This window comes from Gymnogyps californianus, chromosome 1, assembly GCF_018139145.2.
Source record: "Gymnogyps californianus isolate 813 chromosome 1, ASM1813914v2, whole genome shotgun sequence".
Taxonomy (NCBI): domain Eukaryota; kingdom Metazoa; phylum Chordata; class Aves; order Accipitriformes; family Cathartidae; genus Gymnogyps; species Gymnogyps californianus.
Window position 1 is genome coordinate 126,629,245 of NC_059471.1, and position 27,780 is coordinate 126,657,024.

At 41.0% G+C, this 27,780-nt stretch overlaps 1 protein-coding gene across 1 annotated transcript in view; it reads left to right on the plus strand.

Annotated features, from left to right (window-relative positions):
- Positions 1 to 27,780, plus strand: part of GRAMD1C (GRAM domain containing 1C) — a 56,243-nt gene that overhangs the window by 10,978 nt on the left and 17,485 nt on the right. The window contains 7 exon segments of the mRNA XM_050895671.1: positions 8,536 to 8,620; positions 12,455 to 12,558; positions 14,337 to 14,432; positions 15,983 to 16,063; positions 22,613 to 22,731; positions 23,889 to 23,997; positions 25,205 to 25,224. Of these exon segments, the coding sequence (XP_050751628.1) occupies positions 8,536 to 8,620; positions 12,455 to 12,558; positions 14,337 to 14,432; positions 15,983 to 16,063; positions 22,613 to 22,731; positions 23,889 to 23,997; positions 25,205 to 25,224 (614 nt within the window).

Below are 27,780 nucleotides of genomic sequence, written 5' to 3' on the forward strand. Positions count from 1 at the left end.
CCTACCCCCCTTAAGTTTTCTTTGACCACTTGCTGCAGCATTTGTGTGCATGTTCTGCAAGGCTAGTGTGTTTCAGCCTGTTTTCCAAGCTGGCATGCAAGCAGAGGCTGGCAGAACGCTAGCTAGCTCTGCTGGATGGTGTCCAGCACCGGCTCTGAGCAAGTGGGTGAGAGAGGGGGGAGCCGTAGAGGCAGCCTGAGTGTTGGCTAGGGATTTGCATGGGTTGGAACAAGCTGCAGGGAGCTGGAGGAGGTATGTGTAGGGTGTGTGTGTCTTCTGACTTTACGTTAGCTTCATGCCTCAGTCAGTTTTATTTCTGAAATGGAGCATATGCTTTGCTCCTCAGTGTATGTGTCAAACTTGAGATTTTTATATCCAAATCAGAGTTGTTACAAAAGTACATTGGCTTCACCATTTAAAAATGATTTAGAACGCTTATTTGCAGAAAGAAAGTACTGAATACTACAAAGCAATTGCTTCAGAATAAGCAGGGGATTTTCTCAATCCAAACGATTCTTTTTTTCAGGGAAAAGTCTCTAATACTATTAATGACAAGAGGCTTTCTTATCATTGATAAGAAGGTTGTCAGCTTGTTTCCCAAGGACCTTGTTGGAATAGCTTCAGCTGAACCCTATTTCAATGAAATGTAATGGCTTGTGAAATTGAGCTCATTCTGGTGGGATCTCGAAGGAGAAACTTGGGAGAGTTCCTCACATATTCTAAACTTGAAATACTTTGTTACAAAATTCTTCCAGATCTTTTCTACTCTTTTTTCTAAAGAACATTAAAAAATCCTCAACTGATTGTGCAACTTGAAAGTTCTCCAAAGAAATACCTTTACATCTTTCAACTTTTTAAACATTAAGTCTTTGAGTTTTCTTTCTGCTTGGGAAGGAAGCCAAATTTAAAAATTCTTCACAAAAAGTGATACTTTTATTCTATTTCTAATTGTGTAACCTGATGTTAGCAGCATAGTTCCCCGTATTTCATATGATGCTAAATTTTCTTGTCTGTCAAAATCGTAATTGTGACAACTTTGGTTGTGGATTTTGTAAGCTGTTTTCCAAGCCGTGCTCCAACATGATTTGATATTTGTACTTATATAGGCAGAGCTCAAGTATGAGACCTTCTTTCCTGCTCTCAGAAGGACAAGGTGGCTGGTGAGGTGCAGGAGATGACCAGGCCTTTTGTGAGCAGAATTCCAGTTCAGCCGAGTTCATGTCACACCATGGGGTAAACAGTTGTGATACAGGCCTCCCTGGTCAGTAGTCGACCAGAACTACTTTTCAGAAAAGCAGGGTCTTACCACGTGTCAGCTCAATGATGGATTGATGAGACTGATGCCCACAGTGGAGCTGGTGAGGGCTGAACTACTGCTGAGGTGCTGTGGGACACAGCGCTTTTGATGTACTAGACCAAGTCTTTAAAATAAATAGGAGCAGTCTCCCTTTTGGAAGTACCTAATTCAGTCAGTTTCATGTCAAATACTTCCTAAGTGGGCATCCAATATTTCAGAAGCTCTCCATAATGAAATAGTCCTGAGGAGTTTCTTCCTACACGGACGCTACCGGTGTTAGTGGTAAATAATAGTCTGTCTAACATTTTTAGTGTGTGTGCCCGTGCATCTGTGAGAACTAGGTAATAGTAACACTCATTTTGGGGGGACTAGGGACTCTGTTTTTAGCCTTGTTTATGGGATCTCATAGGATTTAAAAAAAAAAAACCCAAACAAACAAACCCCTAGAAAATACAATAGCTTGAATATTTTCTCATGACCTGTATTTTAATATCCCTTCCTTGAAATTTTACATGTTGTATTTCCAACAGAAGAAAGACATAGTTGCACCAAAATTCTTACTGGATGCCGCTCTGCCTGTACACAGATGCCACTGAAAGAGAACTACCATTGGTTTGTTTTCTGCTCAGTCACTAAGAAATGTTAAAATCTGTTTCTCCTTCAGCCTCTGCAAATAAGAGGGGGGCTGGGCCACAGAAGGGGATGTAATGACCCTAGTGTACAACCCTGTGTTTGCCAGTGGCCCACTGGAAGAGTGCCCTGTGCTTATGAGACTCCCCTCTCCAGAGAAGTTAAGGGTGAATGAAGAAGAGCATATAATGAATGTAAGTAAAATAGTCCTGGCTCCTTAAACTCTTCCCCCTCCCACTGTGGGTATGAGCTTGTTTCCATTTCCTTGAGAGCATGGGAACTTTTGGAAAGTAGGCTCCTAGGGAATACAATGGCTGAGCCAACCCTGGCAACAGTTGCTTGGGTTTTTTTTCGTTGGTTGACATGCCTCATGACCTATGAATTAAATACAACTGTGTGGATAATCAGGTGTGCTCAAATAGCTCCTTATTTAAAAAAAACAAAAGTGGACACTCTGTACACATCCAGTCCCAAAGTGCACAGTGTACTGTACACAGCACAGTAAGTCACTCTAAGGAAGGTGGTGTTGCTCTTCAGGTCCTGTGAGTGGTTCTTTCCCTATGCAAGTTTAATGTTTTTGTGCTTAAAGAGAAAGAAAAGAACAGTAAGTTACTGCTAGTAAAGCTTATGAGTACTCAATAGTTGAAAGTTATTTCTAACCCAAATTTTTTCTGTGATTCTGTCAAGGAATGGTTGGTGAAAATAGATTACTGTAACAGAGTGAATCCGGACTGTTTGCTTGTGACAGGGTAAACAGAACAAGTCTGACACTTTCAAAATACATCCTTGTGCTTGTTTTCAGAAAAAATGGAAAACTGTGCCCTAGAACTGTGAAAACATAAGGGAGACTGGTAGTCATGTGGACATGAGGTTCCACTGCGATTCGGTGCCTAAAAGCAAATGTGAGTTGGATTTATGTGTGTTTGCAGTAACTCCTGCAATGCTACGTCTAGCTCTCAAGAAGCACATTGAAAATAGGAGGGGATTCAGAAGAGCCATGAGAATAAGTCTGAAAAAAATCTTTTTGCTAATAGACTTGAGAAGCTTAATCTCTACCCCAGAAGAAGATATGGGGTAACTTGCTCACAATCAAAAAATAATTCACAAAGTGAAGATAAGATTAGCCAACAGACTACTAGAAGAACTATCCATAGCTAGGATGGATTTTTCTGTCAGGAGTGACTTTTAATTTAAGAAGGTAAAATACTTTTTTTTTTTTTCCCTTTCCCAAAGGGAAATTTGGTCATTGCAGCTCTGGTTTTAAAGCAGGAGCTAAATTGTGAGATAGCTGTGGCTTGTGCATTATAGATTAGATTGGATGGTCATAATGAACTTTTCTGGACTGAAGAAGTGGCTGCAGTAGGATCAACATTTCTCTGTTGGAAAGGCTTGTCAGACTTGGCACGTTTTACAGGTAGCCTCAGCAGAGAGACCGCCATGTCACTGTGCCATGGAAGTTGTTCTTTTGTTTATAGGTAAGTCTGCCTGAATCTGTTTTCAAGTATGTGAAGTCTTAAGCTTGTCTGCCTTATACAGCTAAACGAGGCTTTTGTTCAGCGCTGTTAACTTGGCTCTCTCCTAGCCTAATGAGGCTTTAGACTCACTGAAAGTGGGATATTGGTATGTTTTGTTTGGTTTTCGTTTTTTATTTCTCCCTTACCAGATAAGTTTCAAGAATACATGTAGTCTAAAGTAGTCTTTTTGTGTAAATCAAACTCCTCTCTGACTGTGTTGTTCTTCTGGAGGCTGTTTTCTTTTTCTTTCTCCTGATGCTAAGAAGGATTTTAGATGAATTTGAAGGGGGGGGGGGAAACAATGCATTCTTCAGTAGAAATGCAACAATTTTTGCCAGGATATTTAATGTTTGGTTTTAATGTGCTAGTGTAAGATTAAAAAGTACTTTTATCCTAACCTTATTAATATCTCCAAATTTGTTTTTGACCGTGTCTAGAAACTTCCTAGGAAAGTGTACAGGTCAAGCTCTTTTCTTTGGGGAATAGTACATCAGGTGGTCTTTAAGTGGAGTGTAGAGATAGTAGCATGGATTTGTTTGCTTGTAGACAGAGGAGCGAAGCCATGCATCTCATTATTGAGACGTATTTTGACGGTTAAGTGAGGCTTCTGAGCATAACAGGGCAGTAGGTCCAGCAGCTTGCTTATAGGCTTGTTTGATTCTGGGACCCCAACCACTTGGTGGTAACTGATACCAAGACTAAAGCTCAGTGGGAGGCATGTGTGCATCTCTTAAAATGAGGTGACGTCAGTGTTGTATTACTCTAGTGGTGAGGTCAAGTTACCTGTATTCTCAGCTGTTTGTATTCATAGCTGCATGTCAAAACTATAGAATGCAAATTGTCAGGTAACATGGGTTTTGTGGTGTCTCAAAACAAGGGGAAAACACTAACAAAGCAAATGCAAAATTATTACTGTCATTAGCAAGTGTTAAAAAATGTGCACGCCATTCTGCTGAGGTTGATTTGACTATTTGCATGCTTAGTGATATGTGCAATCAAATAATTTCCTAATGATTAGCATTTTTGCTGTACTCCTGGGAGAAGATGTAGCTTAATTTTCCTCTGCAGTTTGCTAAATGGCTCAAATGATTTGCAGTGTCCACACTTTGAAGATGTAAATGTGAAGGGAAGCTGTTTTTTAACAGGCTTCTATCATATAAATAACTCAGCTTAGTCCTATTTAACATATTTTTTTCTGGAACATGACTTTATGTAGTTGGACTCTGGTCCATTTCTAAACAAGGTATGAGAATCACTTGGTTATGTGTCTTCAACTACTATCTGGTTCTTACATAACTGTCTTCTGTAAAACTTTCTGGATGACACTGAAGAGGTGTTTCTGCTTATGCTATTTTACAGGTTTCTGGTATATTTTTGTGGCTTCAGATAAAGAATGCTAATATGTTGTTGGCTGGACTTAATTTTCTTAGTGATTAAATATAGCATACCCATAAATGCCTGAGATTATCCTCGGGCAAAGTGTTTTCCTGATGACTTATAATTAAACTTAGAAATGTGCATGTGTTAAAAATGAGTTGCTGTTTTCATCTCTTAAATGCCATACTACAGCCTAATTTATGTGTGTCTTTTTAATATTTGATGGTAAGTTTTGTAACCCAGAGGTGGCAACCTGCCTCATATGCTGCCACGTCTTGGATATTAAAATAGTGATTATGAGAGATGCTGTATTCATAGAAATGGAAATGTCTTATTTTCTTCACTTTAAGGAAATTGATAGTGCCAATAGTGTTAAAATCGTCCCTGTTGTTTTCCAAGTCCATGGAGTGATGTCTTAATCACCAAGTCACATACTGACTATGTAGTAATTACAGATCTAAGTGAGCTAGTTTTCATGCAAAGTAGGGAAAAGATAAGGTTAAAGTTTCAGTGTGCTCACTTTTTTTCTGCTGATCAGATAAGGATTCAGAGCAGGCTCTTCATAAATGTCATAAGAGCTCAGTAGAAATCTACAATTAATAAGAGGATTTCTTATAGCCTGTTTGTCACTTGTGACAAAGAACACTTCTAAATGCCAGCCAGGGTTTCTCGGACAAGCTGTAGCACGTTTTATGCTCTAGAAAAATTCAGTTTCTAAGTAAAACTCAAGATATCTTGAGTTTGGATTCGAGGAGCTGTTGAACTGGCTGATTCAGGCACTAATATAAATGTGTCTGTGATACTGTAAAGTTCCTATTGTCTTCCTGATTCCTTTTGTCTTATAACCACAAAAATGCTTAACTTCAGTGTAGCTCTTATCTCTTGTATACAGCGTGTTTGAGAAACTACTTCTCTCCTTAAAAGCATGGCTTCTTAAATCATGGTTTCATAAGTCAGGCTTGAAAATTGTGAACTTTCTTTTGCTCTCATGGCAGACCAGTTCTTTTTTCCCCTCATATGTTAGCATTGTCATCACAAGCTCAGACTTCAGTTAATTGAGGTATGACTGTGTAAACTGCAGGGTCACTGGAACTACAGGTGGAAACTTTACAAATCTGAGTTAACCTTTCATTTTTCCCCATGTCTCTTTCCAGAGTAGTTGCAAAGAATTCAATTTCTTCAAAGTGGTGCAGTCATTGGATGCCTGTTTCAGATGATCAGTTAAAAGCATGCATTTCAGGGCACGATGTGGCAAGGCCAAGAAACCATAGCCTATCTACTTTAGTAGATTATATGCTCTCCAAGAATGTTATTTTCATAATCTCAGAAGTAGCTGAAATGTAACTGGAAGCATACAGCTTAGAGGACATGTCTAACATGTTGCCCTGTTAGTTGCACCTGAAGCTTTCATGCTTGCTTTTCTCAGAAGGGGAGGGGTGGAGGTATTTTCTGTCTCCCTCCCTCACTGCCTTTTTGCATTGCAATGCTCAGAATATTAGTGGACAGCAAATACGTGCTCGCCAGTGGTGAGACATAAAGACTTTCTTTTATTGATGGTAATAGAAGGTAACATTAACATGTTTTTTAAAGCTGAACTGAGTCAGGGTGACTTTGCCCTCTCCTGTGTTAAATGCACTTGACCTTGAAGTAGCACTTATGTGTTCTTGTGGCCAAAGAGCTCGATTCTCAAGTATAGGTAGATGACAGACCATCATAGGATGTGTGTGTAGGGTGGTGTTCAGGGAACTTTTGAACTGCGAGAAGCAGGAATGTATTCTGTGGGAAACAGCAAAATCTGAGAATCTTGATGAGGTGGGGGCACTATTTGCACTAGTTTATTAAAAGACCCTCAAGCTGAAGATAAGTCTGTCTTTGTTCTGGGATTGTTTTGACAACAAGCACAGACATAACGAAAGGGTAGTGACCAACTAACAAGCTGCAGGAGTGTGGTAAAAATTGGTGGTTTTTAGTAAACGTGCTCCAAGGTGATACAGTCAGAAGTGGTTCTTTGCCTCCTTTCTTCTTTCTTCCCCCATCCTAATCGTAAATAGCCACTAATCTTATGGTAGAGATGGGTTTAATGGTGAATGTCAATTTTTGGAGTAATACAGGTGCTCAAGGAGAGAATAGCAGCCACATGCATAAGATCTTTAGAAAGGTTAAAAAAAAAACCCCAAATGTGTGAAAGAGGCTTTTATAGTGTATTTGTACTTGGCTTTGGTAACACCTGAAAGTGACTTCTTCCTGTCTTAGCTATTGTCCTGGTTTTGGCTGGGACAGAGTTAACTCTCTTCTTAGTAGCTGGTACAGTGCTGTGTTTTGGATTTAGTGTGAGAATGATGTTGATAACACGCTGATGTTTTAGTTGTTGCTAAGTAGCGCTTATCTTAAGCCAAGGACTTTTCAGTTTCCCATGCTCTGCCCGCAAGCAGGTGTGCAAGAACATGGGAGGGAGCATAGCCAGGGCAGCTGACCCAAACTAGCCAAAGGGGTATTCCATACCATAGAATGTCATGCCCAGTATATAAACTGGGGGGAATTGGCTGGGAGGGTTGGATCGCTGCTTGGGCATCGGTCAGCAGGTGGTGAGCAATTGCATTGTGCATCACTTGTCTTTTCTTGGGTGTTATTTCTTTTTTTTTTTTTTTGTTATATTCCTTTTCATTACTTATTATTGTTGTTATTCTTAGTAGTGTATTTTATTTTACTTTAGTTATAAACTGTTCTTATCTCAACCCATGAGTTTTACTTTTTTTCCCCTCCTCCCCATCCCACTGGGAGGGAGAAGAGGCTGCGTGGTGCTTAGTTGCTGGCTGGGGTTAAACCATGACAGATGTAGTCCAGCTGAGTCATTGCTTTATACAGCATTTAGTTAGGACAGCCCCTAAAATAGGTGGCCAACATCTGTTAGGAAAAAAATATGGCCTTGTTATTACTGCAAAATGAAAAATAGGGCTTTTACAGCAGAATCATTTCTGGAGAACATGCTGAAGCTCTTTATTTGAATGGGAGCAGGGGCATTTGTAAGAATAAGGAGTTAAAGTCCATCAAGATTAATCTTCTTTGTGAGTTTACCGCCCAATTTGAATCTTAAATGAACCATAGACGGTGATCTTTTTAAATATGGGGTGAAATGTAGAACAGATCAGGAAATCAAGAGTGATGGTGCTGCTGCTATTTGTTCTTACCGGAGGAAACTTTTGCCTTTATTCCTACAGGTCTATTTATAGCAACTGGCAAAAAATCCACTGCATTGTAGTATTCCCAAAATGGTACTCCAAGTAGAACTTGGTGTTCTAGGTTGTGTCCTTGTGTCCAGCTAGTGGCCTGCATGAGGACTTGATCTGCTCTGTCACCTCCTGTGTTGTGGCCTTGCTGCCTCTTCATTTAGTCCGTGCTAGAAGACTTAGCCCTGGAAGGGGCTCTCATGCCCTTATGAGTGGAGCAGGTTGCCGTCATACAACTGTAATGCCTTGTAATTGGCATCTGGCCTGATACAGGGAACAGTTTGGCCCATGCTATCCTAAATACTAGAAGCACACTCTTACATAAACAAGCATAAAGTTACAGTGATGATCGCATTTAGCTACCACCTATTCTTTATTGCTCTTTTGATGTTCGTTTGTTCTTCAAGATAAAATTACACATCCAGTATGAAGACAGTTGATGGCTGAAAATAAATCTGTTTGCTTAACCGTTTACCATTCTTTGTTGCAGCTCTCAAGTTCCACTTACAAATATAGGAGTGAGGAATTCAAGAGACAGTTTTCTCATCTGCCAGACTCGGAGAGGCTCATAGTAGGTAAGACGGAATCACCCCAAAAGTGCTTGTCTTCTGGCTGATAACTCCAGATTGCAGTAGTGCCAAGGCATTTTTTTAATGGCAAATTCTAACTACAGCTGATAACTTCCTATTCTCCTGTCTCTGAACTAGCATCAAATACCTTCAGGGAAAGTCAGGTCCATACTCCTCTCCTGTACTGCCTGCTTTGTGAAAAAAGACAGGTTCCTTTTGGGGGTTGAGAAGCAAAGGAGAGGATACAGAATCCTCCAGTTCATCTAGGTACAGGATGGGAGCCTCTTAATGTCTTTTCCTGCTGCTACTTTTTAGTGGGTTTTTAGACAAAACCCTTCCTGACAGTAGCGGAGATGTGACTGTCTGACAGCTGTTAGCTGACAAGCTGGAAAGAAAGATCACTATGCAGGGTCAGGGTGAGCACTGAGCACATAAGCCCATCAATGCACATATGTTGAGTTTGTGCAATGCACATGTGAGAACAGAGGTAGAGTTAAATCCTGAGAGCTTTGAATTTGGTTTATGTTCTTTCCAGCATGGCCAACCAACTTGGTGTACCTCTTGCAGTGTCATAACCATTTATTCTCTATCCTGTGAGTGTCTGAGTCCTCTCTTTTACTTTAAAGAGGCAACTAGTTATGATTGAGTTAGTTGCTGTAGATGTTGGGAGGAGAGAATGATTGCATAGTTGTAATGGTTTGGTGCTTGGATACAAAGGTAAGGGATGTTGCTTCAGTGACCCTGTTAAGTAGGTAGATAATCCTTAGCAGAAGCTTTTCCCTTGCTCCCTGGAACTAAGCCTAGACCCTTGCCCTAGGCACCTTGATTAATGTGACTTCTGGGACTGAGTGACACAGTGGGTGCTTGTAACTTAAAAGACTCTTTTCAGAGACAAATGCCAGCTATGTGGTATGAGGTCATAAAATTCAGTATTTAAGTGTGTAATTCCCATCAGCCATCATAGGAGATCATTGGAAAACACAAACCAATCTTCATTTTATCCTGACTTTTAATGCTGTACACTTGGATGTATTTGTCAACGTGGTACATTGAGGGCAGATAAAAATGTTTTATGCCCCACGCTGGTCTGTGCAGTTGTAGTTACTGCCCAGGCTAGCACGGAGCATGAAGTACGTTACCTGGTGCTGTACAAATCTGTTAGTTCTGGGTTGGCTCATGCCTTGAGCAGAGGTTTTTCACGGCCCAGTATACCAGGTTAGCTTATCCATACACTGATGACATGGGTGCAGGCATAGAAGTAATGGTCAGCTGGAATAGCAGAGGTGGTGACAAGTGCATGGGGTGGCAGGGGACAGAAGCATGTGGCAGAGAATATCAAATTATGGTGCATAACTTCTTGGCACTGAAATGTTCCTTTTGAGCTCTGACTCCCTGTTTTGCTCCACTGCAAAATCCAAAGGCGGCAAACATATAACCCTACCTCCTTTGCATGCAGTGATGCACCTTATTCCCTCTTTTATCATGTGCCTTGCAGGTAAGCCTGCCTGCGCTGCCTGAGCATTCTTTAACTGATACACTGTCCAAGAATTGGATGTTTGTTTTTATACAAAAGTGGCATTGTGACTGTTTAAAGTTCATCTCATCTTATGGAACCTTTAAAGAAGTGAATATTGAGAGGCTGTCAGTATATGCTTGCAGCATGCTGAGTTCCTTCCAGGTTAATGGAAGAGAAATTAAAGCTTTCACTTGCCCAGAAACAGTTAAATCCCTGCATCCTTTTCCAGCCTCAGGAGGCGGTAGTTATCCTCTGAAATGCCTTCTGCATTTTTAAAATACTTGAGTTCAGTACAAAAGTAAAACAGAAGAAAAGGATATGACTTCAAAGCATTGTTTTGATGTTTCTCCTTACACAGGATTGATATAGAAAGCCATGGAGCAAACTCTGAAGCACAGTTTCAATGAACAGACTGCCTAGGACTTGGAGGAAGATTTGGTAATGGCTTAATCTCAATAATGTAGCACCTGCTCCATCAGAAGCAAAGTCATTACTTTATATACATTTTTTTACCCCATAAAAAGCAGTGCTCCTTTGGAGGGACTTTTTGCATCCTCCAAGCAAAGAGCTCTTCCTTTACTTGGTGCAAAGAAACTTATCACAGGCTTTACAGTGCTCAAAGAAGCAATTACTTGCTGCTGTTCATTAAAAGAACTGTAACTGCTCCTGTTCTTAAATTAGCTGTTAAAAAAAGAAGCGACTATTCCACTGTAATGAGAACTGTATATAAAGATTATATGAAATACAATTATTTTCTTATAATGAAAGAGAAGTAACTTAGACTTTCGAAATGGGAGTTTAAAGGAGTGCCACTAACTTTAATTTGTCTGAAAATGCTGTTTACAAGCAGCATCTTAAGTTACTGGATCTGAAAACTTAGAAGGAGAAATGCTAATCTCTCCCTTTTGTTTTGATATTGTCTTTTGTGTAGGTAGGTCATGGTGGTGTTGCTCATCACTTGCCCAGTGCTCCAGTATTTATAGGTCTGAATCCCTCTCCCTCCCTCCCTCCCCCAAACACAGAAGTCAGATGAAAACTTCTTGGTAATGATTTCCTCAAGTCCTTAACCTCAAACTCCTGCTGCCTTCCCTCTCCCTGCTCTCCCAGCATTTTGGTATCTGACTTCTCTTTAAACATGCAGTTACAACTTGTTGGTTTGGATTTCTTTAAGTTCTGTAACTGTTTGCAGTTATGTCTCCAAGGGCTTGTATACATGCCTCATGCTTGTTGCAAGAAACTTTATTTCCACTTGATTATTTGAGGGGAAAATCCAAGAGAATTTTAAAAATCATAATAAAAGCTTCTGTAGATGCAGACTTACCTTGAAGTTATGATGGTGAGGGACTCCTGAACCTCTTGGTACTTGAACAAGAACTGTATTAATCTTGTTGTACACAAAATCAGAATTCTGGCTCAGACAATACCAGATATAATGCTTTTCAAAATAACAAAACTCTTTGATACCTCTAACATTAAAATCATTAACATCCTGCGTGAATAGGTACGTTCTGGTATTTTCTATACAAAAGGTAACCTTCTTTAGGTTGGAGCTTCCAAAAGGAGTCTGTCTTAACTTTCTAGCAGTAGTACTTCTGAAAATTCCTTTTGTTTGAATCTTCAGGCTCTGAAATTATGAAAGTTCTTTCAGAGAGGTTTTTAAAAAGTGCAACCAAATCCTCTGCTCTTGTTAATTAGCAGGTATCTGATGATGGGTAATTGCATTCTAGACGAAATCTGTTTCTCAATAGGGATGTTTCAGCCAGAGGCAATATCGTAATAAAAATGACAGTCAGCTTCTGAAAATATCCCCTGCCTGAAGAACTGGATAGCTTCAAGCTGCCTTTTAGTGTCTCACTCTGCAGATAGTTTTAGCTAGTGATAGGATCTGTTTCGTGGAAAATGATTATCTTACTACAACATATGAACTACTGTTATGTAGGAGTTGACAGTATAATCTGTTATACTATAAAATGTTTGTGTGTTCTGTTGCTTAGGCGCTTTGAAGTTTGACTTATGAATACTTCTCCCATGTACTCCTGATCTTGCCTGATACCTCCTCTCTGAAAATAGAGGATAATGCACAGTGGGTCGGTATATGGAGTGCTGTCCTCACACAGATACTTCCATCAACTGTGGCTTTGGGGTGTTCCCAGAACAATGGTCTGGATGCAACCCAGTACAAGTCTGCCTTCACAGACTTTTGAATAGTGAAAGAAATGGCTTTTTATTTGTATTGTAATACCCTTATCTCATTTTAAGTTAACAGTTTTAGGTCAACTGAGCTGCAATAAGTGAGTAAACTTGCTCTTGGTCTCTCTACATAGATTATGCCTGTGCACTCCAGAAGGATATCCTGCTGCAAGGACGCTTGTATCTCTCTGAAAACTGGCTCTGTTTCCACAGCAACATTTTCCGATGGGAGACCACAGTAAGATTTCTTAGCTCACTTGAATCCCACCTGTTCTTTGTCCTGTACTATCAGGATATGAGTCCCTCAGACAAATCTTATCCTGTCAATCTCATGCTAGTAACTTTGTGCTGAAAAGAGAGAGCCTGCGTTCCTGAGTGGAAATGCAGATCTGTTGCTCCATAAAATGAGAATAGCATTGGAGACATCTGAATGCCGAAGTAAGCCTGCTCAGTCATTCAGCATAGGAAGGAGTTCAGGAGTTATGCTAAAGCTGATCTTCTACACTTCTGGATGACACTTTGCCTCTCCTTACCAAGGAGAGTTGCTCTATAAAGGGATGTAACATGGAATGTTCTCCTGTAAGACCAGGAGCGTGATACAGTACATGGAGAGTTCTTGAACTGGGAAACACCAGCATTTAACGTTACTTGGTTTAGTCTCACATGTAAGTATCAGCATCTAAGAATAGCTGAAGAGAATCTATAAATGACTTCTGCAAGTTCTGATATTGTGGTCTGTAGCTTTTGAACAGTATGAGCAAAAGTAGATATTTGTGACATGTTGGCCCTCTATTTCTGTCAAATTAGGTTAATGAGTTAAAATTTTTCGTTCAAGCAGTTGTTGCATCTGCTGTAGAAATAGCATGAGGCAGTGAATGAGAAAGGGAAGGTAACCTAGTTAATAGGTGATAGAGATGTGTCAAAATGTTCTGCAGCTGTGAGACTGCTCATACGTTAAGGTAATGTCTTAAATTCTATGTGTGCTCTGAAGTATACAGGACAGACAACAAATAGCTTGTGTACTTAAGACAATGAAGGAGCGTAGAAATGCTTAACTGAAAACCAAGCTTAATTTCATCAAATGGATTTAATGATTGAATGTTTCTTATTGTAAACTTGAGATTTAAAAAAAAAAAATTCCCTTTGAAATGACACCCCTTGAATATATAAACTGTTCAAAGACTGATTTTTCAGCCAAAACAGCATACAACCTGGTAACCTGTTCCTGCCTGCCTAGTGGAGTGATATCTTAAGGCAATCTGAGCTCATCAGCTACAATGGTAGAGCCAAGTTTTGGGACCTCCTTAGCAGGCTGTGTTGATGCAGAGAGAGAGAGTAAGTGGAGGACCTTCTGCACAGACAGGAAAAAGCGAGATCCAACTGTATGTTCTTCCTTTCTCTAAGCTGAATGGCAGCACAGTCTTACCTTCAAGGGAAGGGGGTAGGCTGAGTGGAAATGGCTTGTTGCAGCCATTCAGACCATGCTCTTCTAAACAGAAACATTTCAAGTACTAATATGCAAGGCAAACACCCAAGCAGGAAGATTTCCTTGCAGTGTCTGGACTGCAAATAAACCTCTGTGAAAATGGACTAGATTGCAAACTTCTGGGAGATGACATAGACAAGATAGTCTGTTATCTGATCTGTGTCCTGCCTTATGTATAGTGTATCGATTGGGATTGGCTTTCAGATCTGTGGTTTGTATGTGGTTTGGACTGTGCCCTTAATCCTTGAGTGTTGCTGGAGGAGTGGAAAGAAAGAAGAAAGAACTACTTCCTTCCGTAGTCCTAGTATGAAAGAAGAGATTACTCTTAAGTCATCTTAACTTGCTTCTACTTTGGAATGCTTGCTGTTAAGGTTAGCAAGTGGAGACAGTAATTGCCTTTGCGATCTCAACTGAATTACATCCCAGGGTTTGGGGTTAGTTTGAGTTCCTCTTGCATGTTCTGTGACTTTGTGAATTTTTAGTCTCAACAGTTATTTTTAATATGTCTTGTTAAATCTGTTTCTGCTTAGATTTCTATTGCCTTGAAGGATATCACTTTCATGACAAAGGAGAAGACTGCTCGGCTCATTCCAAATGCCATACAAATAGCAACAAAAGGAGAGAAGGTGAAAACCTGCATTTAAATACATTTTTTTAAATGATAATGTCCAGGGCAGAGCACTTGTCGTTGTAGCTTTAAATTTGCATAAGTAACATCCCTGTCAAATCTTTAAATGTGATTGGGATTAGAAGACAGAGTTGGTGGTTTGGTCCCTGTGCATATTGGCTTGATAATTCAACTTTAGTTTGATTGCAGAATCCCCTAGTAGTGTCGATGTAGTAATCAAAGTAAGGGAATTTTTGTCCCATTGATTCTCAAAGGAAAGCCGTTTGAAAGCTAAAAGTCCAGAGCATGAATTCAGAATGTTAATCCTTGAGATCGCAAAAATATCAAACTCACTGGAATTAACGTGCCCCTGGAAGAAAATTGCTAAAAATAAAAGGACTGTGATATCATGGGTTTTGAGTCACGGAGAAATCTACCCATAGAACGTGCAATTTTGTGTCCTGGGAAATGTAGTTTTTGGGTGTGTGTTTGGAAAAACTGAAAAGCATGATGCAGAATGTTCTTATGTGCAACACACTTCGTGATACTTCTGTAAAAGCCTTGAAAATAATAATTGTTGGCTGGATACAGAGAATAGCTTTTCAGGGTGAATCTGGAGCTGTTCTTTGTGAAGGAACTGTGATTCCTCAGATTTGGCTGTTTCCTCTCAATTTATTAAATATTAACTTTCATCATTAAGGAAGATAAACCTCTTTCTCTGCTAAACAAACTTTCAAATGGGAAAGATTTTAATACTGCAAATAATGCACCTAATTTGATCTCCTATTTTAATTGTTTTAATTTCACATCATCTGATGTGAAAAGATTAGTAAAAGGAATATGTGATGGAAGGATGGAAAGGGCTGTGGCCTGTAAGAAATAGGCATATGATTTGTTCCACCTCCTATTTGGAAGTGGGAGAAAGATTTAACTGTGTAGTTAGTTGAGGGGGAGCTTTTCTTTATGCCAAAGGTACAAATATTTGCAATCAGATGCCCAGACGAGCAAGTGTCTTTATGTTGTGGTTTAACCCCAGCCAGCAACTAAGCACTGCGCAGCTGCTTGCTCACTCCCCCCAGTTTCTATACTGGGCATGACATCATATGGTATGGAATATCCCTTGGGCCAGTTTGGGTCAGCTGTCCTGGCTGTGTCCCCTCCCAGCTTCTTGTGCCCCTCCAGCCTTCTTGCTGGCTGGGCATGAGAAGCTGAAAAATCCTTGACTTAGTTGTTGCTAAGTAGTGTTTATACTAAAAACTAAAAACATCAGTGTGTTATCAACAGTATTCTCCTACTAAATCCAAAACATAACACTATACCAGCTACTAGGAAGAAAACTCTGTCCCAGCTGAAACCAGGACAATATACTATGTGGATATTGGGGAACTAACTCTTACTTATTAAAAGTGATTAAAAGTATGGAGCATGAGGAATATGAGCCCAGGTTTGTTGAATGTGAGAGGAGCATGCCATTGCTGAAAACCTTAGGATATTCAAGATACAAGGAAGCATTCTGGGTTTCTTGAAAATACCTACAAGTGAGCTTTTTGCACCTTGTTTTTCCTGCAGTTTTTCTTCACGTCATTCAGTGCAAGAGACAGAAGCTACCTCAGTATCTTCCGCTTATGGCAGAATGTGTTGCTGGATAAGGTAAGCTTGTAAGTGCCGGTACCTGTGGTTCAGTAACAAAATAATCTTTTTCTAATGTAAGCATATGTGTCTTTGGAGGATAAGAGACTTTCCTTAAGTTAGGTTTTCCTTTCTGACACAGAATTCTAATCTGTTGTTCTCCTTCCGCTCCTTGTACTTTAGATCCCAGATAAACTTTTCATCCTTTCCTTCTCATACTGCCACCTACAAGTTTGCTGTTGATGGAGCATTTTGTCTTTGAAGATAGGTTGCATGCTTCTCTTCACTACCAACTCAAGCAGATATTACTCAATTGGCATGCATTTGCTTCACATTTTCTATGGCTAACTTGTGATCAAAAAGGCAAGAGGCTTTTTCAGTGAAAGCTTTTTTTCTTTTTAAGCAAAAAGCCAAAAGTCACCTTCTCAGATAAGTTAGCTGAACCTTTGCCAACCAACTCATTACAAATCCCCTGACCTTGAATAAATGCAACAAAGGCAGGCTGTATGATATGGAAGTGTATTTTGGCAACTTCTGCTAGTTAGCTTGATTTATATTGCAATTTGTGGACTTTTAAGCTAATCTTCTTTCTAAAAATGTACCAACACTCTTGCAGAACATCACTGTAAGTAATGCAATTTTTGTAAACCAATTCCTTCCTGTTTATGGCTCTCGTTGTTTAAATATTTCAACACAGTTGCAATTAAACACGGAAACATTCATATATAACTCTGTGCTGCAATGGTCCCCAAAGGCTTAAAGCTGTTGCACTACTTATATGTAGTACCCACACAAGTTTTTTTGTTTAGATGAATTTTAGGGCAGACTAGAGGCACTTTTTGTCAAACAAAAGCTGAAAATAAAGGAAAGTGCCATTTAAGGCAAAACTAATGTTTCCTGCAAATCTCTTATCCCTCATCAAATACTATTTAACTGTAACATCATAACCATCTTGTCTTGAATCCAGCAGTAGCACTGCAAAAACCACAATGTACTACGTCATCTTTTGACTGGAACATGCAACTGGAACTAACCTTGGTTTCTTTTGTTAGGCAAAGTTTGTCAGAAATGGTAATTGTCTAATTCAGTTGGTTAGTTTGTGGTGCAGGAAGGTGAATGTATGGGCATTCAGGTATACAAACCTATCCAAGGGACTGGAACAGAGGCAACAAGCTTTGTGCTGTTCAGTATTAGTTTTTCCCATGTGTTTCTACTCTTTGACACTGAAATGAGTGTCACATTAGGAACATTTTTCACTTCAGACCAGTAACTAAAGGATAGATATGAAAGTAGAAGACATGGACTGCATGTGAGATGAGGTGAATTAAGCCAGCAGGTTTTAGGGACCAGTGCATCTGAGTAGCTTGGTATTCTTTCTATGCAATCTTGCTATTAGGTTTCTTGCATCCTCACTGAAGTACGTTGAAAGATAAGTCTGTTATGTGAATTTCTGCTTGGGGTTCTCAGTTGTAAAATGGAGCACTGCCGTGAGGTGTATGTAGGGCTTCTTAATGTAGTATGTTTGGAGCTACTTGTTGAAAGGGGATTTCTCTTAGGCTGAGTTCCTACTTCTGCAATGTTGTAGTGCCTTCTCATTCTCTGCTAGAACGTGTTTGAGTCGCCTGTCAGCCTGCTTTATGACTCTTTACTGCTTAACCAAACTAGATCAAGCTGTAGAGGGGCACTGAGGAGTTGAAAGTAGAAACTGAAGTTGCTAGAGCTGGATCCACTGACTCCACTACAATGACAGCTGTCCACTGACCTGTTGCTAAAAGAAAGCCCTTGGTGCATCCAAGCAGTTTTGCTGCTTTCTCCCCACCACCCCATGGCAGGGACAGCATACATTTGAAAGAGATTTCATATGTCTGAGGCTCTGGCATGGTATGCAATGTCCTGAGTATGTGAACCCGGGTGTTTCTGGGCTCCAGCGGTCAAAGGGTCCCATCAGAATTTGTAAGGCTTGTGACAAAACCCCAAATCTCACTCTGGAACCAGTTCCAAAAGGAGCTGGTTTTAGTGTTTCATCTGCAGATAGCTAAATATTTTAAAGCCTGTGGATAACTTAGTTATTATCTGGAGTGCATCTGCTAGACCTGGAGAGGACATCCAACTGTTAAATTATGAAATAAAGTCATTCTGGTGTCATCAGAAGTGTAGCCGAATGCAGCTGTCACAGTGCTGGTTTGCGCCACCTGATGGTGAGTAATCCCAGGGGATTGGAATTGCATTTGCTTCAAATCGTGTTTGTGCAGAGGTAATTTTCAGTCACTGGCTCTGGCCTCTTCAGTGCTTCGTGGACATAGATTTCATCTTACGAGGTCTCACCTCTGAAGAGTGACCTGTCTGCTTTACCTGATACACTTTAAGCTTTCACCACTTGCAGAACTTCTCGGTAGGGTCAGCATGCCCTTTCCCAGATCTCCATCTTGTGGCCATTCTGCCTTGTACTTCTTAAGTATCGCATGTCCTAGACAGTTGAACGAGTGGTCTTCTGTAAAGTCTGCCTTTCTATTAGAAATGACTTGCATTGTGTAAGAAAAACAGTAAGTGGTTACATGCTATTCCATGCCTAAGCTTACTTTGGCCATCAAGATGCTCTCCCCCAACTTTACGTCACTGTTCTGGTAGAACTCCTGGTCTGCTTACCTGAGTTGCAATTCTCTAGCTCATAGCTTCTCCTTCAGATCTTGCTCAGAGTACAATACTGTGCATTTGGTGCCCTTCAGTTTTGGTTCCTCTGGGAATCAATGGGTACCTTCCTCTTAAGATGGTCCTTTCTTAGGCTATTTTTTTTGAATGTCCATGTAAAGACTTTTTTCTTTAGGGAAAATTCCACTTTTCCATTCCTATTGCAAAATGTGCTCAGAGTGAGTCTCTTGGGCTTTTACCTTGCCATTGTTTTTCAAATGCTCCTGGTCGAAGGGGAAGCATCATGGAAAATAAGGAGTCGTTAATGTAGGTCTGGAAGAGACATGACACCGGTCTTGATAAAACAGATAGCTGCTTCCACATCCACTGAGGCTTTCAATAATACATCAGTTTATAAAATCAGCCAAAATTCCTGTTTTGCAACAGGCTTTCCAGATTGGTAAAACAAGTTTACTAATGGCTGCTATTGACAGTAAGAGCAATGCCATTTATACTTTTGCTTTATTTTCCTAAAGCTTATGGGTGTCAAATATCCCTCCAGTTTAAGGGAGAAGGAATGAATTAAAATCTAATTAGGCAGGTCATTCAAATCCCAAACACACACAGCACTCCTTATTTCTAATGGAACAAGATCTTAACTTAATCGATCTCAATTCCCATGAGTCCTCTTCCTTAGAGTTGGATTTGTTTTCCTGTTGTTGTTCTTATGCTTTGCTGGGTAGAGATTTGCGCCTGTCTCCAGAGACACTGTAGCAGGTAAGTCTAGAGGTGTGAGAAGGGACCAGAATTTCTGATGAGCTGTGCTTCTTGTGGCAAACGTCTGCCAGGACAGCAGTTCTGCCTTCCCCGGCAGCTTCTCAGGGAAGGTTTTGAAAAAATGTTTGTTTGCAACTTTGTGGGCAACGAGGGTTGTTTTAGAGATCAAAGAGGGCTTGGGTTGATTCTGACCTTCATGTTTGGGCAGTTAGAGGGAGAGTTTGCTGTTTCCCTCCCCTGTCCTGTGAACAAGCAATCAGACAGTTCTATATGAGTTGCCTGGTGGGAGTGTGGTATGTGGTGGGGGAGGTTGTCTCTGGAGTAAACCTGTACAGAGTGGCTTGTTCTTATTTCTGCGTCTGTCCATAGGGGGTAAAAATCAGCAGCTTTGCTTATGTCAGTGGTATTCTGTAGTATTGCTTGTGCCATGCCACCACTTTGTCTAGCTTGAAAACAAAGTATTGATATTTTATGCTTCCTGTTAAAAAGACAAAAACATGTCCCAGCTGCTTCTTGTAGCCTTTGTTTTTTGTATACAAAGAGAACTGAGGAAAAACCCGGCACAGACCATCACCTTGTGGGCAAAGTAATTCATGTTTAGATTCAGCCTTTCAAGCTTCAAAGCTTCTCAAACCATCCTCTCAGAAGCAGAAGCCTGACCGAGAAAATTTGTGCCCTTCTTTGCCTTCAGAACTAATCCTTTCTGATACAATAAAGCAAGTCTGGTTTGATCTTGGGCTGTGACCGTTAACAACTTACTACATCTAGCTGAGCTAGGAATAATTGAGCAGAGTGCAAGAATCCTGTTTTAGAAGCAGAAGTTGGTAACATTGACTTCACAAAACCACAGGAAACAGCTTTATAGATTCCTAAAATGCACAACTTAAAGTTTCTCTGCTTTCCTCAAGCCATTGAGCTCTCTGTACAAGGGCAATCTGATTTGCCCACAGACTGGTGCAGAACATGCTAGTGAATTTAATTAGCGACATTAGCCATTTGCCAGTTATTTTCTTATGACTGGAAATAAAGGCACTGGCAATATTGGGCCACAGAAGTGAAAGTGGCTTTGTTTCTGTCCTTTAATTTCTGGTTGAAAGGTGTGCTATCTAAAGATACATCTCAGTCATATTTTGAAACCATGTAATGCCTACTCCTGTTTTCAGCCATTTAATGGAAACAGCTGTAGGTAGTTGGTTGTGGTTATGAATTTACTGCTCCAAAAGACAGCATGCCTGGGGAAAGTAAGGCAGCTGTATGCTGATGCATGTGTTTTTAGCACTACATTGCTTTGTAGAACAAACCTCCATGGCAGAGGGAGGCTGGCATTAGCTGTTATGACCCTTGCTTTCTATGTGTGTGTTTTGTGTTTTAATGTTTACTTTGTCCTCAGTAGGATTAAATACCTTGAAACTGATCTCTACCAATAGGATGCTGTGCCAGCCGCTTTCTGAAAAGCCTGAAGCCTTTGTGTTGGAAAATACCCGAGGGAAAAACCCCTCTTCCAGAGCGGCCGAGAACAGCCGTCTCCTGAACTGGGTTGGGTTCGCCCTGACGCTGGCGCGCTTCCCCCCTGTTTGGCGGGGAGCGGCTCCCTTGCGATGCAGTGCGGGGGTCCCGCATCGAGGGCGAGGGGGCAGAGGGACACCCGCGGGCGTCCCGGCGGCGGGGAGAGGCGCGGTGCCGATGCCCGCCACTGCCCCGCTCCCCCCGCGCCGGGCGGAGCGCGGCGGCGGCTGCCGGGGAAGGCGCTGCCCCGGCCCCGCTCGCGGGAGCCGCCGGCGGGGGGGCGGGGGGGCGGCCCCGGCCGGGCCCCGCCGCCGCCGAGCAGGAAGTGGGAGCGCGGCGGCACCCGGCGGGGCCGGGGGTGTCCCGGGAGCGGCGCTGCCCGGCGGGGAACCGCGCGGCGGGAAGGGCCAGGTTTGTCGCGGTGCGGGGCGACAGGCGCCCTCCGGGCGGGACACAGCGCGGGGGCGGGCGGGCGGGTGCCGGCAGTCCCGGGGGAGAGCGCCGAGGGCGTATATGGGCGTGCATTTACGTTCCTGCTTGTGGGTCAGCTTTTTTATGTCTGTCTAAAATTGCGGATAGTATAACACTCTACAGGTGGCGCGAAGAGGTGGAGAAGATCATTTAAAAGCCCTTTAAATAATGCACAGGTATTTAATGTGATCATTTCATGCAAATAGTAAGCAGTACTTGTGTTACTGCCTCATTAGCACAGTTCTGTTCCCTTGATCAATATGGATTGTGGCTGAGGCACATTTTCCAGCGTGGTGTCTCTCTCAAGATTGCTAGTATTGCTCTCTGAGCTCTGCTAAATCCCAGAACCTTATTTCCTTTCTCTCTCTCTCTCTCTTTTTTTTTTTTTAGCCCTTTACAGCTGAAGTGGACTTTGAAACTAGTTGCTTACATTGTTGACATGAGTTTGTCATACTACTTTTGCTTCCTAACTTTCCTGATGGTCTGAGAGAACTTAAATATATCCCAGTAGCTGTGCAAATTCATGGAGCAGGGCAGAGATGTTATAGAGAAAGAGAAGAGTAGCTAGCGGTGAGTCAAGGTAATACTGTTACTGAGCAAAAGCAACTATTTTTTGTAAAGAGGGTTCTGGTGTTGTTCCAAAGTGAGGACCTCCTGTCCCACCTTGGCAAAGTGGGCAGTTGGCTGACCTAGACACCACTGTCTGTACTGACTGAAACGCTAGCCTCTCACCATTTGTAAAGTGCTCTGAGCATCCTGAGGAAACAGGCGTGTATCTATTAAGCAGTTTGTCCAAGATCAAAGAGGGAGTCCCTGGCTGTCGACTAGTTACTGTCTTGTGCCTTATCGAATGAAATTCAAGAGGGAGCTACCTTGAAGATATCTGTGAAAACATTGGTGGCATGTGAAGAAGCAAGTAGTGGCTACAAGTGTGCGTTTTCTTGAAATAACAATTTTTCTCATGTCTGGTGTTATTGGTTGAACAGTGATGGGCTGGGAATATGGAGTAGACGGGAGTACAGTTCCCCAAAATGCTGAAATCCAATCTTGAAATGTGATACCTAAATGCTTTCAGTCCTTGTCAGAATTGAGGTTAAAGGCTGTGGCGTAATTCAAACTTCTTACTGTTTTACCTCCTGTGCCTTACTGTCCTATACCATAGTTCTTGACTAGTTCGCTTTCTTTCAGAGGCTGACCAAGCAGGAATTCTGGCAGCTGGTGCACCAGAGCTATGGCTCTGAGCTGGGCCTGAACAGCGAGGAGATGGAGAGCTTCCACTCATCGTCTGAGGACAATGGGCAGCCTCGGTAAGGGGAGGCTATAAAGCTTATTGAAATACCGAGGGAGAAGCAGTGTCCCCTTTCTTAGAAATTCTTTTTCCAAAGTGCTGCTGTAGCCTTACCAGAAAGGTTAAGCCTACAGTAAAACGATGCAAAGAACTGAACTGCATAAACTGAGCATGCATAAAAACTTAATTATGTTCATTGACTAAAATAGTAGGAGCACAGCTGAGGTCCCTTAAAGGAGGGAGATAGGAAGACCTTGTTCTCCCCAGATCTGCTTGGGGATATCCGCAGGATAGCTTAAATAGCAACCTTTTCTCATGATGGTATCTAGTTAGGATCTGTATGCCCTTCAACAATATAGAAGGGCTGAATGGAATGGAGCTATATATGATGCTCAGACACTTTTTCCTTTCCTCTATGGAGACTGAACCACTTGCTTTGCTTTGTTCTCCTGATGTCTGAGATCTTAGCTTATTTTTGTATTGTCCTCAGCTTGAATTAGGAACCTGGCGTAATCTAACTGTATGTGGATTTTTTTTAAACGGTTGCCTTGATTTTTTTTTTTTGAACAAATGTGAACTAACTGATGAACTGCCAGTGTCAATCTAATAATGGGGCTTTAATTTTTGTATCTGTACGTAAAAAGTATGGCTCTATAAAACTGAACAATGTAATTTATGTCTCTCTTTCAATCCTGTGTTATCTGAGTATGTTAGGAAAAAAAAAATCTTAAGTTCACTGCAAGCTTCAAAAGATGTCCTATTAAATATTTCCTGTGTTTTCTCCCTGTAAAAAAAAAAAAAAAAAAAAAAAAAAAAGCACTACTCTGCAACTCTGAAAAGGGATGTAGGGAAAAAAATTCTTGTCTCAAACTTTCTTATAACATTTTCTTTTTGTTCTAAGCTATCTCTGTTTCCTCTTTTCCCACAGCACTCTCTCTGATTTGCCAGTGCTTGGTTTTACTAACCTTATGGTCAGAAGCTGAATCTTCTGAGAGGTGGCTAGGGTGAGGAAAATGGCTTGAGAGATTAATGAGCTGGATGTGGGAAGAATGAGTTGGTAGTTTTTAATATTAGCTGAACAGCCATGCTTTGAATACAAAAATCACACATGAGAAGCTTTCTCAGATTTTTCAGCACTTATATCTCCAAAGATATCTTCCTTTTTGCTTTGGACAGATCCAGCATTTGTGATGATTCTGGAGAAAGGGATGAAAAACTACCTAAAATGATTGGTTTAGTTCGGGAACCCACGCTTCAAACAGAAGGAGAGTCACTCAATAGACACGTGTTGCCAGGAGTAAGTGCTGACACAGCCTTTCTTGCTATTGTAGTGTATATGCTTAACTTGTGTACCTGTAAGCATAGGATGCATGGGGATTGTAACTTCTAAAGAAGCCTTTGTGAATTCATAATAGCCTAGGAGGTTTTCACATCAGAAACTTAATATGAATATCTTCAGGTTTCAGGAATGTTTCTTGAATTTGGAAATGAACAAAATTCTGTATGAGAGAATATTGTTGGTGTGAGTTTCAGCAATGTCCTATCACTAATTCACTGCATAACCTGGCTAGAATGCTGAGGCTTATGCCCTGATTTCTTTTTTGTTTACAAACAAAATTAACTGTGTTTTATCCACCTTCCTAGGGACTATGTGCATTTTTATCCAAGTGCTTTATGAAAGTAATGCCTTTGTTCACTTCCAATGCTTTCTTGCTTGTGCTATTTGTTGTTTAATAAATTATCTCCTGTTATACTTCTGTCTCTCCTATACATGAGGTTTATTAGAGGGTAGTTATGCTGTTATCCTTGCCTTCAAAGGTCAGTTAGTCTGCTGTTGTGAACGTGTGAAACCTTATTTATTTAAATTTGTGGAAATGTTTCAGAAGGAAGGGGAAAAAAGCACACTTGATTATAATAAAGATGAATTTTCCCTTAATGCCTTGGGTTAATATAACTGAACAAGCATGAGTGCTTCACTCATGGTGTTATATGAATTTGTGAATGTATTTGGCTGGTTGGGAGGGCCAAGTGCATTGGTAGCGGTATCTGAGATGTGCACAGTGTCTAGCACAGTTGCTGGGACTCCTGTGTGTAGTTGTAGTCCTAAAAGGTTACAGACGTTTTCTCTTGATTAATAGATACCCCAAGGGAAAGATCTTGGAAAAGCAAATAAAGCACTAAAGCATTTCTTATAAACTTCACTAGGGTTGGGTACCTAGTTGCTGTTTGTGCTTTGGAAAATTTGGGGAGGGAAGAAAGGAGATGATTGTAATAGTTTTTACTACCATATAAATCTTCTGGCTTTTGTCACTTGCTAAAACTGATCTGGAGGTTAAGCAGGCTTTAAATAGTTTTGCCGAAATCCAAGTTAATGGCTAGAGACTCATACCCAGCAAACAATACCGGTATTTGTCAGATGTTAAAAGCTTAGTTAATCAGATGATGGGTATCCTTCATGGAAATCCTAGCAGTATAAAACTAGATTTTTGGAGAGCTGTAAGGGAGGCCTGGGAGGACTGTGGATGCTGCTGGAATTTGGGTTCTTTAGGATAACTAAAAATCTACCCAGGTAGCCTTGGTTTGGACTTGTAAGTCCTATTTGCAGAAGAACAAGCCATTTAAAAATAATTGCTCTGCTTGGAAAAGTGTTTTGTTTACCTAGTGGGTGCCACTCCCAGAGATCTCTTGCAGGTGCTAAATCTAATTGGGTATGTTGGTAAACAGTAATGCCTAGGGATTTGGTTTGTACACAAGGAAAAGGGGTAGGATTCTCCCTTGAATAAACTGCCTTTTAAAAAGTCCTTTAATTATAGTGTAAAAGTGCAGTCTTGATAAATGTGTAACTAAACTGTTTAGCTTACTGTTTCAGTGTAACTAAAATACATAATGATTGTGTTCAGCTGTATGTGTCACTTGGTATTTCTCAAGAATGTCAACACTTTCCACAGCCCCAGGATTACAGCATATTCTGTAGAAACACAGGGGCGATAGGAGGAGGCAGTAGTGCTTAGAACGTATTTATCAAAAACCATCGCACTGATGACACAAAACACAGTTAATCACCTTCCAAAGACTGGAGGGAAACAGGCTTAACCTCTCCTTTACTGCTCTGGTAGACAAAGTAAGTCCCAAAGCTCTCTTCAGAGGAAGATCTGAACTAATGGAGGGGTTGGCTATACTACTTGGCCTGTCTTGGAAGAAGTGTTGTCAATAGCTGTCCATAGTTGATTAAAGAAAGTCTGTGTATAACACCAGTCATGGCTCGTCTGCTTCTCTAAGTGCAGTTCATATCAATGTGGGAACCACCTTATTGCCTGTATTTTCAACCATCTTCTTCCCTCCACCCCTTGTATGGGAGGCCTTCCAGTCCCAGAGCCTGCTGTTCACAGCTTAAAAACTAGAAAAGCCTTGGCACAGAGCTTAGCAGTACCGGACTAGCTCAGGAAATAAATGTACGTAAGGAAGAACTTATACATCTTTAATTCCAGCTGACAGATCTTAAAAACATTACTCTTTAGTGTAAAAAAAAAAAAAAAAAAAAAAAAAAAAACCAAAAAACCCAAACCCCCCCCCCCCCAAACCACCCCAAAAACCCAAGAAAACTGTATTTGAGTTGATCAGTTATTCCAAAAGCCTCAGCATGAATCTCCTCTTCCCTGACATCATGAAAGGCTTTTTTGTAGGAGCTGTTGTTCTTGTCTTCTGACTTGAGCCTGACTTTCTTGCTCTGCTCATGGCATAGTGGGCTGCTCTTATGCTGCTGGTGGGAGCTCCGCTTGTTCACCAGATCCCTAATTGTCATCAAAATGCTATGGGAGTTCCTTGGATTTGTGCTGGATCTGTGTGTCAATTTTTAGACTGTTTTACCACAACTAGCTCCTTTCTGACTTCCATCTGTATTGGTAGAGTATTTTGACATGGAAATGTTGGTTCTGTCCTAGTTCCTGTTGTGTGACTAACTTCAGGCATGGTAGCTCCTTTCAATAGGAGCATTTGTTAATTGATCTGCTTTTCTGATACAGTCTTCTTTTTTTTTTTTTTGATGTTGAGGGAGTATTTTTGCCCCTTATACTGCAGTCGAATTCATGCCTGTCTCTGTTTTCCAGCCACCCAGCCATTCCAGCTAATGGCCCTCAGTTGCATAAAAAAAATAGATGGTCTTTATTTTGAAAAAAGCCAAGAAGTACAGGAAGTACATGATGACTATTAAAGTAGCTGATGCTCTTGCTTTTTTGAGTCAGTGCTGAATAATCTTTAGGGATGATGGTATTGCAGATGAATCAGAACTACTCAGTTGAGGAGGCTTGATGTACATCTTCTTGGTCCATGTACTACTGCATATGGGGGGCTGTACTACTGTTGATCCCAGCTGTTCCACTGGAGGCAATGGGAGCTTTGAGGAGAGGTTTAGAATGAAAATTATGATTTGAAGCTAGTAGCCAAGCTTTTTGGGTGGCATTCGGAGATGTATGAACCTTGTGCATACAGTTTCACTAGAAAATACTTCTTGAAGTGTGCAATGGCATATAAACTTAGCTGCCAGTTTTTATAGTTTAGGGTTAAGAGCTGCATCATTGATTCAGTGACTGATGTTTTGGGGGATTTCGTGCTTATGTATTGGAGATGGCAAATGCTACTCCATTGCTTTATTTCTGAGAAGTAACATTTTATAGGTAGGATGGCTCTAGACAGTGTTTTAAAGCTTTTTTTTTTTGTCAAAGGGTAAACAAAATACAGAACAAACAAAATAAGAACACCTTTCAAATATGTAATTGGGATGATCTAATCTTGCTGAAAAAGGGAGGCCCTGTCTATTTCATTGTGCTTCCCCTCAAGATTGTTGGACCCCTTGCTAAACTGGCAGGAAAAAACCTAACCTGATCAATAAAAAGTAAATAATCTGTGTTACGTTAATGAATTTATAAATGCTAGTGTTGATGCAGGGAAGGGGACCAAACCATGCAGGTGGGTGCAAGGGGACTGGATGGGGAGTAAACTGTCCCTTTTGAGGCAGCTCTTGGTATAACAGTACAGATGAGTAAGTCTGTCCCTTGTTACCAGGGTAAAG